The sequence below is a fragment of the Poecilia latipinna genome, unplaced genomic scaffold (genome assembly GCF_001443285.1).
Source record: "Poecilia latipinna isolate Pla-1442-1.1 unplaced genomic scaffold, P_latipinna-1.0 Scaffold430, whole genome shotgun sequence".
Classification (NCBI taxonomy): domain Eukaryota; kingdom Metazoa; phylum Chordata; class Actinopteri; order Cyprinodontiformes; family Poeciliidae; genus Poecilia; species Poecilia latipinna.
Window position 1 is genome coordinate 92117 of NW_015113046.1, and position 12476 is coordinate 104592.

Here is a 12476-nt window from a genome sequence, read left to right on the forward strand (position 1 = left end):
CATACCTCTCTCTTTACCACAAAGCTAGTTTGACATAAATGTATTATAATCATTCGGCCCTACCTCCCCACATGGACTTCATTGGGTACCCTTCCCAGTTCTTAGAAGTTAGTTCCTCATGACATTGATTCAACAAGATGTTGGAAACATTCCTCTGAGATATAGGCTCACATTGACATAATGGCATCATGTATTTGATGTTAAATTGACTCAAATCTCCCATTTCACCTCATCCCAAAGATACTCTCTTGGAAAGAACTCATTGTCATGTTCAAGAAACCAGTTTGAGATGATGTGAGTGTTGTGAGCCATCAGATTATGGGTATAGTAGGATCATATAGGGGTGGACATGGTCAGCAATAGCGCTTTTCCATTCACACTGACTAGTAAAAGTGCTTTACACTAAACCAACTTTAGTGTAAAGTTGGTTTACACTAACTTTAATAATAATTTAATAATAATAACTAAGTAATTTTTGCTCACAAAACCACTGCTGACTTTACAGTTTCTTGTTTCAGAAAATGTTCTGTAGACCTGTGAGCATCTTATGGAAAATCCCACTAAATCCACAGTTTTCTGAAATGTTTTGGCCAATCCATTTGGTATCAACAATGCAATGTTTGCAGTTATTGAACATGACATTGTCCTCTATGTAACTGGGATCTAGTCCTGGATATGAAGTCCAGTTGTTAGCACATTTTAGACGTATCTATGCTACAGCTATCTACTGCTCTCTATACTGTACCATCAAGTAATGAAGGAACCTGATGAACCCAGTCTTTTTAATCCAGTGTACGGCTGAAGGTAAAACGCCAAACGCCTCTGGAACAGTCACCCAAAAATCAAGTTGTATCCAGCCTTTCCCAGCACAAACCAGTGTACAGAGAGCCATATGTTACCAAGTGTTAGCAAGGATTTTTGGCCAGTTTAAAAGACGTTACACATAATACTAATGTACCAGCTTCGACCTGCTGAAAGGATTCTCCATTTCTCCCCCTGAAGCATTGGTTTCTGTCTCTGTTGCCCTAAAACATACACTTTCTTGGAGAAACGGCGACGCGCACCTCCGTGGTTCTGAAGCCCCTTCATTCCTGTGGCGCATTTTTCTTTTGTATTACCTTGGCTGAGTGTCCGGGGTTTCTCCTCAGACAGAGCCTCGGTCTGAGGAATATTCATGGATGATATTTGGTGTCATTTGGCTCGAGCTGCTGCTGCTCTTAAGAACTTCTCTTTTTCTCCTCTCGTCTCTCCGGCCACCCAGAAGCCAAGAGCTTTGAAGAGAGAGCAGCTGGGCCAATGACAAGTGATGGTTTTGGCGTGTTAGTGTGTGTATGTTTGTGAGCTTGCCCTGACTATGTGAGTGGGGCTTTTTTTTCCTCGGTTTTTGATAGATCATGTTAACATTAGCCTATGTTCATGTGTGTGTCTGTCTGTGTGTGTTCGGCCTGGTTGGGGTGTTTTAGCCCAATTACAGGGTTTGTTTCAGAGACAACTTCTCCTCCTCTAGAGATGTTCAAATCAGAATTTTGTAGGAATATACCGATCTCCAGTTTTTACAAAGCTTTGACCAGCTAACGATTTTGGCCTCCCAGTTTTGAGTCAATTTAGTGTTTATCAATTGGCACAGAGGCTCTCTCTGCGTTTCCATTTCAAATGTGAACAAGTTGGTTTCCTGCCAATGTTGAAAGAACACAAGTTCGCAATTTTGATGTTTCCATTGACTAAGAAATCTTGTGTTTTTATGCTTGTTCACACATTAAGTCAGTTAAAATCGTGGCAGTGACAGATGTAAACGGTTACATGAGATATGTTCATATTTCAAAGTGTTGTTATTTGCAGGACCTGCTCATGCTTACGTATGATACGTTTGCTGATCAGGAAACATACAGTTGTTGAGTTTCTCACAGGCCGGCAAATAGTCAAGAGCAAAATGACAACAATCATCCAATTCGGTCACCAGACATTTCTCTCTTCAGTCTCTGTCCATCGGGGTGACCAAGCTAGAGTCTTTGCACTGAGATCTCATATCCACAGGAGAAATTCACATTCCAAAACATCTTCAATCAGTCTGATCAGCCAATCATGGATTCTTAGGATCAGACATTCTGGGGGAAAAAAAAAAAACAAGGGGGGAGAACACGATTACGCTGACTCTCCTGTGCAATTGATCCCATGTTGCTCAAAACCAAGCAGATAAAAGGGGAGGAGAGGAAGTCATAAATATTTTAGGGGTGGAGACTTTGAACCCTCCTCAACCCCCAAGTAGGTCATGATTGGTGCGCTCTAAGGATGGGCTGTTTTTGAATCTTCTGGACTTGTTTGGCTTGCATCTTTAGGAAGAAAAACATCCGAAATCTGGCGAAGAAGAAGAAAATCCAGCGCCGTACACAACTTTCGCTCCCGAGTGGGTTTTTCTTTATGAGTCATTATACCATTAAACACTGAAAAACTCATAAGCATAAATTATATAACAGCTGCAGATAAATTCCTTATGAAAGTTTAATGTGACTTGTCTGCTGCAGGTCCAGCTGAAAGTACCACGGAGATGAGTTTGTGCATCAAAGCGATTTCTTTCTTCTTTTTTTTTTTCTTTTTTTTTTGCTTACAGTTAAAGTCCGAAACAGTCACACGTTAAGGTGGGCGAGGACCGCTGCAAGTCGTTGAAACTCGACATTTTCCAACTTTATAGGAAACAAAAACCCAAGCAATGCAGTTATTTAGTTTACAGCCACCCGCCTACAAATAAAAAGCTCACTGGGAAAGTTTTAGTGATTGTTTCCGCCGGCGCTTGTTGTCATGTTGTTGTTCGCCACCTAACAACAGGCACTCGGGCCGTTTCTCTTCTCAAACGTAAATGTATCCAAAAAAACCCCCCCAAAAAAACCTGGACAAACAAATCTGTTGGTGTCAATGTTTTTCTTCTTCTTCTCCTTTTTCCCCCCAAACTCACCAAAGACTTCGCTCTGTCTTAAACAATTCATGGATGGAACTTGCCGGAGAGACTCAAGAGTGTGACTCAATGCTTCCACCTTCGGGAGGCAAGAAGAGAGAAGAGCGCCACTCTCTCTTTACCTTGGACCGCCCTTTGTTTTCTGTTCGCCGAATAAGTTTCCGACTCCCCTTGAATATTTTAAGGCTCAGTCCTTTTGTTTTATGAGGCCACACTGACAGTGGATTTGGGTTTTATTGAGGAAAAGGGGCAAACGCTGAAACCGATACCTTCGGCGTTGAACGTTGAGCTATTTGTTGCTCCAGCTGACTCGGCTCAAACCGAGTCGCCGGACGGCGTTTGTGTTTGTTTCGTTGTGTGTGTATTTTAGTCCCATAGGCATTTCTCTGAGACGTAAAAAGTGATCCGAGCCTTCTATCTGTGTGTGTGTGTGTGTGTGTGTGTGTGTGTGTGTGTGTGTGTGTGTGTGTGTGTGTGTGTGTGTGTGTGTGTGTGTGTGTGTGTGTGTGTGTGTCCTGGCTCTGCGCTGGCCTTGGCCATGTTAATGTCATTATAGCTGGTGTGCAGACTACAGGCCCGGCCAGTTAGTGGCATTGTTGAGTATCACCTTACGCTTACGTTGCTTCCAGCTGGCCTGCGGCTGCCAGAGCTCACAGAAATAGTCGCTGTGTTTGACTGTGTGGGTGCGCACAAGCATGTGCAAAAAAGAAAGAGCGTGCATGCTCATTTTTATCTCAACAGTCACAAAGCACTCAATAAGCCCTGTTAAGCATCTGAAAGACTGGAGCGTTTGAACTGCTCGCTTATTACGTGATGACAAACTGGACGCGGTCGTTTGTCACGTTACAACGTAAAAACAAAGAGGCTTTTGGGTGAATCAGGGCAAAGTCGGCCCTGCATAATGAATTGGTGTTCTTGGTATGATATGTATCTGGCTGAACACCAGCAGACTGGATCCAAAAGCAAAAGTGGTTTAAATTTATACATCAGTTAAGAAAGGACATAAACATGTCTGTTTTCTCACTCACAGATGGACTGATAATCTCATAAATATGGTTCATTTGAATTTTGCTTCATTGCTTTTAGCAACAAGGCAGTTCAAAGTAAAGACATACTGCAGTAGCTAATTATGAAAGAAGCCATAAACATTACGTTTTGTCAAATGCCATCACGAAAAACCTTCAAGGAAATATACGTCAAATATTTTTGATAAATGTTCCAGTTCTTATTATCAAAGGTGACTCTAAACAGGCGGGTTTTCAGCCTTGACTTAAAGGAAGTCAGTGTTTCGGCAATTTTGCTGTTTTCTGGAAGTTTGTTCCAGATTAGTGGAGCATAGAAGCTGAATGCTGATAGCCCATGGTTGGTCCTGGTTCTGGGAATGCAGAGTAAGCTAAAACCAGAAGACCTGAGTAGTCTGGATTGTTGTTACCATGGCAACAGGTCTCACCTGAATCGATTACCAGGGCCTCTGTATGACTGATGAGATGAGTTGGAGCAGAGACGTACAAATCTAGTAGGACGCCGACTCTTGAGGAGTGGAGCTGGACATCCTTGTTGAGGTACTTTGGTGTGTAGAGCAGTTCATGGTTTAATTAATCAAAGTTAGGTGCACCGGTCCAAAAGCATCAAAAACCCACATGATCATCCATCTACTACTGTGTTTCACTACAGATGGTTTGACGTCTTTGAGCTAAAATTCTTTGTTTGGTGTTTTTCCAAACACCCGTCAACACTGATTGATTTTTTTATATACATATATATTCTACATTTTACTGCATTAATTCTCAGATCTTGCTTAAATTTTTTTTTTTTTCTCCTCGCAACTCTTTTTAACAAACCACACTTGTGAATCTACTGTACTTTGACATTTATCATGCCTGAAGAGTCTAAAATTCATTTCCTAGGTTGTTTGCAGTTTTTCTGAGCATTTCTAACCAGGGGGTAAATGTATTGTAATATTAGCTTCAGGGAAGATTGACAGCTGTCTGAAATATTTTCCTCCTGTGAGTGATCTTTTTCACGATTGAATGGTGGACTTTGAATTGTTTCTAAATGGCATTTTAACCCTTTCAGGTTTGGGGCTGCAGATAATTGCTTCGATGAGATTTTTGCTGATTCTACCACATAACTTGATGCCCCAGATTAGGAAAACTGCCAAAACTCCTTCTCATTATTCATTAAATGAGTTCACTTGATTATCACTCGTTTAAATAATGTTCCTACATTTTCTCCTGCGTCTGCACTGGGTAGATTTTTCCATTTAGGGTTGTTTTTTTAGTTGAAATTTGATTTTATGACCTGGTAAAGACCAGGGGTGTCAAGATACATAAAAATCATACGGTTAAAAGAGGGTGTTCTTTTTTTTTTTTCTTTAACTTTTTGCCATATTAAGAGAAATTTCACTGCCAACAGAGCCAATGTTTCATTTATGACCATTAAAGTTACTTTCAAATTCCCTTTACGTCGGCTTTTCAAGGACCAGTCACAATATATGTACAAATTTTGCAGTTTACAGGAAGCATAAATTTTGAGCTCTTTAATTTAATATGGCCCATTCCACAGAAAGTCTTTTGTCTGTCCAATGTTGGCATTGGTCAGCACACTTGCACCGTTAAGCAGGAAAGGTCTAGACCGAGGAGAACAAGTGACTTGGTTCTTCTTTTTTTAGGAAGCGTGCCCAATGAAACCAGGAGTTCTGATTAAAAAGGGTAACAACCATAATTTTTCTTCAAATGATGTCTGAATGATATATGCTGAAGCAATATATTCAACAAAACTGAAAGTGGAACCTTCAAATAGCCTTTTGAGTGTTTTCTTATTAGGAAAATTGGCCTCGAGGGGCGGGTAGGTGGGAACAAAGAGCCTTGAATTGGAGAAGTTTTGGGGGAAAAAAAGAGAGAAGAAAGGGGGGTGAAAAAGACGGAGTAGGATTGACTGACAACTCTATCAGCTGAAGAAAATCAGAAGAAGGAAAACAGAGAAAGAAAAAAAAAAGGGGGGCCTTACGAGGTTGCCAAAACTTGATTGGTCCTGGAGGAGACAGTAAACGATTGTGGGTCAGCTGGAGGGAGGCTGCGCTGGCAGAAAGCAAGTTGTAACTGTGGTAATGAGCTCAATACAGTATGAATTAAAAGAAGAAGAAGGAAAAAAAAACACACTGCAAAGTTTGGAGCATTGCCTTGGCAACGGTGGTGGGATGCGAAACGACAAAAAGAGAAGAAACCGAGCAGAACAAAAAGAGTCAAGCCACTCTTAAATTTAGAACTGCACAGCTACTCAGTTAGAGTTGAGACGGCCGCATCAGCTGCTGGTATTTGTCTCTTTTTTTTTTTAACAGATTAACATTTTCAAAGCGAGTCTTGCACTTCTTTTCAATCGCTTTCCTCTTTCGTTTCTGTGTATACACGCACTATAATGAGAGACATCTATTACCGTACTCCAAAAAAGGGCAACGATCCAGTCAGAAACCAGCAAACGTGCCGGCCAAACCTATTTCAATCTCAGCTAAACAAAGGGAAGACAGCTCCTTATTGCATTTGCCACAAAGGGACTTTAAAGAAGACCGAAAAAGGAGAGCGACCGCAAAGGGAATATGTTGAGAATCGTCGACCCGGGGGCCTGTCGTTAATCTGCCCGTTGGATCTTCCCAAACTCTGCTGATGATGTCTTGGTCCATTTAGCAAAACCCCAACTTCTTTTTTCTCGACTTTTCCGTTGGTTTCCTCCCGTTTGCCGCAGAGTCATCTTTCCAAACTGTTTAACCTGTTTAAACATTGCGAACTATAGAACATCTGACATCCAGCCTTTATGGACAGATTGCCAAGATTTCTCTCGCCACATCTTCAGAAAGAGGCATCATCTGATGCGGCCTTCCACAAGCCGTCCTTTGGCAAGGCATGAGCCTGAACGGGAGGTTCTCGGTGGACTTGAGTGGCTATTATTCTTCTGTAAGCTGGTTTTCCATTCCTTACTTTATCTCACTCCGTCGCTCCCTCCTTCTCTTTTTCTCTTTTCTTTAGTCCTTTGTTAGGAGGTTGCTTCCTGCGGTGAGCGTGGCACTGCCCAGGCACATGTTCTGTGGTAGGCCTGATTACAGCCCTGCTGTAGTGCTGACATTGGCCTGCACCAACTCCTCATCTATAAACACACACACACGCGCGCACACACACGCACACACACATTCGGTGGGCCCTAAGTTCCACCAACTCTGCCAGCAGCTACCGCGGCATGACTTCACCCGGCAACCATTCTTTGCGTCAAACAAAATGCCTCTGTCACCAGAAAAAGAACGGGAGTTAGGAGGAAGGGAGAAGAGAGGCGAGGGGGGGAAAAAGAAGAAAGAAGAAGAAAAGGAAAAGAAGGGAAGAATGTAAGATGTGCGGTAGCTGTGTCAAGGAGTTTGATGTGTTCGGACGCACTTTGGGATAATTTTAGTCAAGAGGCAACCGAAGACAAGCCGCTCAGAGATTGTCTATGAAGGTGGAGTGGCAGGAAGATTTGCCAAATTAGAGCAAGCATGTAATAATGGGAAGATGAAGAACACAAAGGATTAGTCCGGCCTCAAGCTAATGCATCAACTAGACCAGTGGTTCCCAAACTTTTTCTTCTGCGCCCCCCCAGTGGTTTCCAAACATTTTCTGCGCCCCCCCTATAGATTACAATGGCTATCTGGTTGAAACGACGCGTGTGACGGAGGGGGGGGGGCAAAATGAATGTACTAGCTGAAAATAGACACCAACATCGGTAGCCTACAAGGTACTTGTTAAGCTTAAGGCTCTGTATTGATATTAGCTAGTCATCTTTTAGCTAACATTACCTGCATCCAACAGCTTTACTCAACTCAGTCGGTTAGTTTGGAGGGAAAAACTGTGAAAAGTTCTTTGCGTTTTGCTGGTTTGCTGCCGTGATTCTAACACAAACCTACGTAGCTCCGCACAGCAGCAGCAGGTCTCCTTCACAGGTGGAAACCCAGCGCAAGCGTCATAGCGCTCATGTTGCGTTTAAAGGCGGCTGTAGACAAGGTGCAGAGCTGGAAGGTGCTAACAAGATCTTTTGCCACGAGATCTTCTGAGCAATATTCTCAATTCTGAACACAAAAGAAATTTGCGTTTGCTCGATGTTTTTCTTTTCCTATAGCAATCCTTCTTGACAATATATCCTATACTGTTGCTCACTTTTTTCCATAGACATATCTCAGTGTGATTTTGCCACCATGTCATGCATGACTCTTGAGTATTTTCCAACCTGATAGTTCGGTAGACTCTATTCAAATTGTTGACTAAAGTTGTAACATTAGTTTCATTTTCAGCTGGTGAAGTTCACTTCCACCCTGCACTCTGTCAAATGAACCAAACGCTTTGAAAACCTGTTCAGCCCCTGTGGTGGCGCTGCAGCTTGAGCAGCTGAACAAAACAAACCAAAAACCTTTGAAAGAGACACTTTACGCAACTCCCTTCTTCACAGAATGTGAACAAAAATGGAGTGCCGTCAGATTTGAGCCTTTTCAGGATTTGTCTTTTGTCTTTGGCAAAAGATCACAAGCCGTTTCACCCTCTCGTTCTCGTCTTACACGTTTGTTTAGGTTGTATTGAATGCCCTGCGCTATAGTCCGCTTGCTGCTTTTGGAACGGTCGCCGGTCCGCCAAGCGTTTACATATACATTCGAACCGCACCAGAGTTCACTTCAACCAAACGGAGATGTAAATCTGTAGGCGGACCAGGGTTCGCTTTTGCGGTCTGCAACAGAGTTTGATTGCCCATTTACACACCCCCAAACTAAAAGGACTAAACATGGCTGGTCTGAATGCAGCCAAAGGCGTGATAAAGGCTAGTCAAAGAATGTGATGCCATCCCACAGCAGTGTGTGACCAAGCAGATCGACTTGGTAATTCGACTTGATAAGTTTTCATGGGTACAACCTTTATATACTCCGCTGCTGCATCCACAGATGCATTTTCTATATAAATTTATACCTACAAAGAAAAGATGTATAAGATATATTGACCTTTCTGAAATGCAAAATACATTTTGTAAGTATTTTGTAGTTGGGTACTGGGTAGTTGGGATTTACTTCTAAGCTATTGGGGCAAACCTAATTTTATTCCATTTTTCATTAACCTTGACTGCATTTGACCATATTTTCTTCAAATTCTGCGTTTTCATGAAATGTTAGTTTAAAAAAAAATATATCCTCCCAACCCCATGCATCAATTGCTTGGCATTATCTGGATGTATCATCACATCTTTACATTCTACAAGTAAACCCTAGAAGAACGTTCAGTCAACTGCAGCTTAGTAAGCAATGCAGTCGCACGCGCTCTGAGAGCAGGTGGCTCCTCTGTCGTCATCTGCACTGGGGGATCTCTCTCTTCTGAAGGATGTGTGTGGAGCTGAGCAGATCAGATATTTAAAGGCTCAAGTACATACAGAAAAAAGCTATCTCTTAATCCATCTCGTCTCAAAATATACATTGCCACGAGATCTTCTGGCAATGAAGATTTTACAGATTACAAAATCTGTGAAATATTACAGATTTTGTAATGTGACAAAATCTGTAATATTTGTCACATTACAGATTCCAGGTGAAAACGATATGAACCATATAGATCAAAATAATTTGAATGCAATGTTAATGAAATGAAACCTGGAGATGTAAGTATTATTAATTTAGTACAGTGCAGGAAAATCATTGATGAGCAATTCAAAATTCAAAATATTCTTTTTTTCTCACTACGCTACACACAAACCCATTGCCACGGAAACTGACTGACAACAGCCTCACTAATTTATCAGGATTTAGCACGAAAAAAAAATATTTTCCTCACAAAGAACAGAACATTCAGTCCATTGCAGTGTTATATCTTCAGGTTTGATGTTTATTTTGCGATTATTAACAAGTGATAGTCTGAACACAGCGGTGGTTAGTTAGCTAATTCAAACACCTGCTCTACTGATGATCTGTTAGAGAGTTGATGTGTGGATCACCTTTTTTTAACTGAACCGAAACAAACTGAGTTCTGCAGCACATCAACAAGTTAAGGTTGTCAAAGTCAAGCTACCATAACTAACCTACTTCTCTCTCCCTCTCTATTTTTATTCAGTTACATTTTTTTCCTGACCTGTGACATGTGATACTATTGAACCTTGTTATCTAGCTGTCGTAGTGTTGACAATTAGTTGACACTTAATAGCAAAGCACATAGTTCCTTACATATTATGAGTACATTTAAGCTAAAACCAATGATAGTCATCGTCTGTAAGCAGCTTTTTGCCCTCCAACAGAACGCTGTAGGTCAGAATCTTGATCGTGTGACGTCATGTTGTGACGTGTCTATAAAAAAAACCTTTTTAAAGTAAACAAACAAGGCTTAACCTGGTGGGGTGGCAAGTAAAGCCTGGCAGCCCGCCAGGCTCACAATACACTGGGGGAAGCACTGAAGTTTATACAGGTTTTTCTTTGTTGCAGGAGCGGCTTCACTATGAGACTCTCAGCCAGCATCTGGGGAAGCTTGGGGAGGACGCAGGGAAGATGGTCCATCGAGTCATCGACCTGACGAGACCAGAGGATCTGGATGGTGGGTGCCTCTGTTGGACATCCACTCCACTTTTTAACCAAACTTTTCCTTTTTTGCTGCATGTTACATGTTTTTTTTTCTTTTTTCTGATGAGATTTGTACTAATCCAGGCAACTCAAAATCATTGACAGACATATCAAACGTAGATCAACAAGTGTTAGTATAGATATAGGTGGCCTGCTCCAGTAGTTTAGTTGGCTCCAGGACCTCACTGAAGTACGCCGGTGTCTGATGTCTTTGAAACATTTAGATGACATTAGCTGTTAAAGTGTCTCCAGTGTGCAAAACCAAAGCCGGACTGAGCTTAAGGCAGTCCGGCTTTGGGCTGCCTTCATGATGCCTAGAAATGATGAGGAATGACATCTGAGTACCTAATGTTCCATACGGCTTGTAGTAAGCATTCCGCTCAGCATAAAATATTCTCCCTGGATATTGCCTTGGATCACTCTGACCTCAACCCACCTGTTTCTCATAAAGCACCAGTGTTTACACAAGATGAGAAGCTGAGGAGTACTCATCATGATTTAGTTTAGAGGCAGAGGATAAACACGGGAGCCTGGGGACTCAGATAGTATCAGTCAGGAGCAAACCGACTACAGCGTGCAGCGTTCATGTCAAGAAGTGGAGGGCATCCCAGAAAGACCTCTCTAGACTTTTGTTGTGCTCCTCAACCCAACAGGGTTAAATTATTTGTCAGACTTTGTTTTTTCTGATGGAAAGATGGGAAATGAATCTGACAAATATAAAGCGAATGTCTTTGTTTGTCATCTCTTAGGGAATAATATCACAGAGGCACGGGTGTTCAGAGAGGCACGAGGCAGGAACAGCAGTGAGCCCCACATCAAGAGGCCCATGAACGCCTTCATGGTTTGGGCTAAAGACGAGAGGAGGAAGATCCTGCAGACCTTCCCCGACATGCACAACTCCAACATTAGCAAGATCCTGGGTGAGAATCTTGACTAGTCCACTTTGGTCAAAGAATGTTTATTTCACTCAAGTTTGCTGGCGAACTAAAGTATGAACTCCTTCACAGCAACAGCTAAAACCAGTATCAAAGTTTCAAACGCCTTTCCTTAACCAAATGGTTAAGGAAAGGCCCTCCAACAGAACGGTGGAGATCAGAAAAGGCAATGGTCTACCAATTAGACCTTAATGTCAAACAAAATGAAAATGGTTTATTAGTTTAGTAGTTATTTCCTGCCATAAACAGATACATCACTAGCATTAGCAATTAGCATGTATTTGCTCAATTTGACAATTTTGAAAATAAATTTATTTAATGGGAACATGTCAATTCCGGTTTGTCCTGTCTGTCTCTGTGTTGCCTTGCAACAGACTGGCGACCTGTCCAGGGTGACCCCGCCTTTTGCCCGAAACGTTTTCTGGATATACCTCCTGACCCCACTAGGGACAAGGGTGTACAGAAAATGGATGGATAGAATGTTTTCATCAACAGACTATTGTTTGTTGATGAAAAGTTTTGACACTAAGATGAGGAAGAATAAAACGACAGGAAGTTGTGGCGCGCCGGGTTTTTTAATGACTTATTGCGTGAACAAACTAATTGAATTGTGATATTGTTTCTTATTTGATGGAAACACCGCAATTGCGACATTGTATTTTTTTCAGCAGTAATGGACGTAAACGACAGATGACATAATTGTCGGTGTTCTACTCAGCTGACGCACATTATCAATATACATTGTCTGGGCGTTGTTCCAAACAATAAGCACTATTTTTGTAATGCTAGCTGTACTAATTATGCTAATTGCTAATGTAGAATGCTAAATACATGTGAGATCTGTCATTGTTTTGTTTGCTTTAAAGACTGTCTAAAGCTGCTTCATTCTGGCAGGTCAAAGCTTTGCAAAACTGGATAAAAAACACAACAACAAAAAACGGTTTAATTTGTAGGAACAACTTTTATGCTAACTCAACCCAAGATATCC

General features: G+C 41.7%; 1 protein-coding gene across 1 annotated transcript in view; it reads left to right on the top strand.

Moving 5' to 3' along the window:
• Positions 1–12476, top strand: part of LOC106950936 (SRY-box transcription factor 6) — an 84403-nt gene that overhangs the window by 63241 nt on the left and 8686 nt on the right. The window contains exons 9-10 of the mRNA XM_015038122.1: positions 10419–10527; positions 11303–11473. Coding sequence (XP_014893608.1) covers positions 10419–10527; positions 11303–11473 — 280 coding nt within the window. The remainder of the gene's footprint in view (positions 1–10418; positions 10528–11302; positions 11474–12476) is intronic.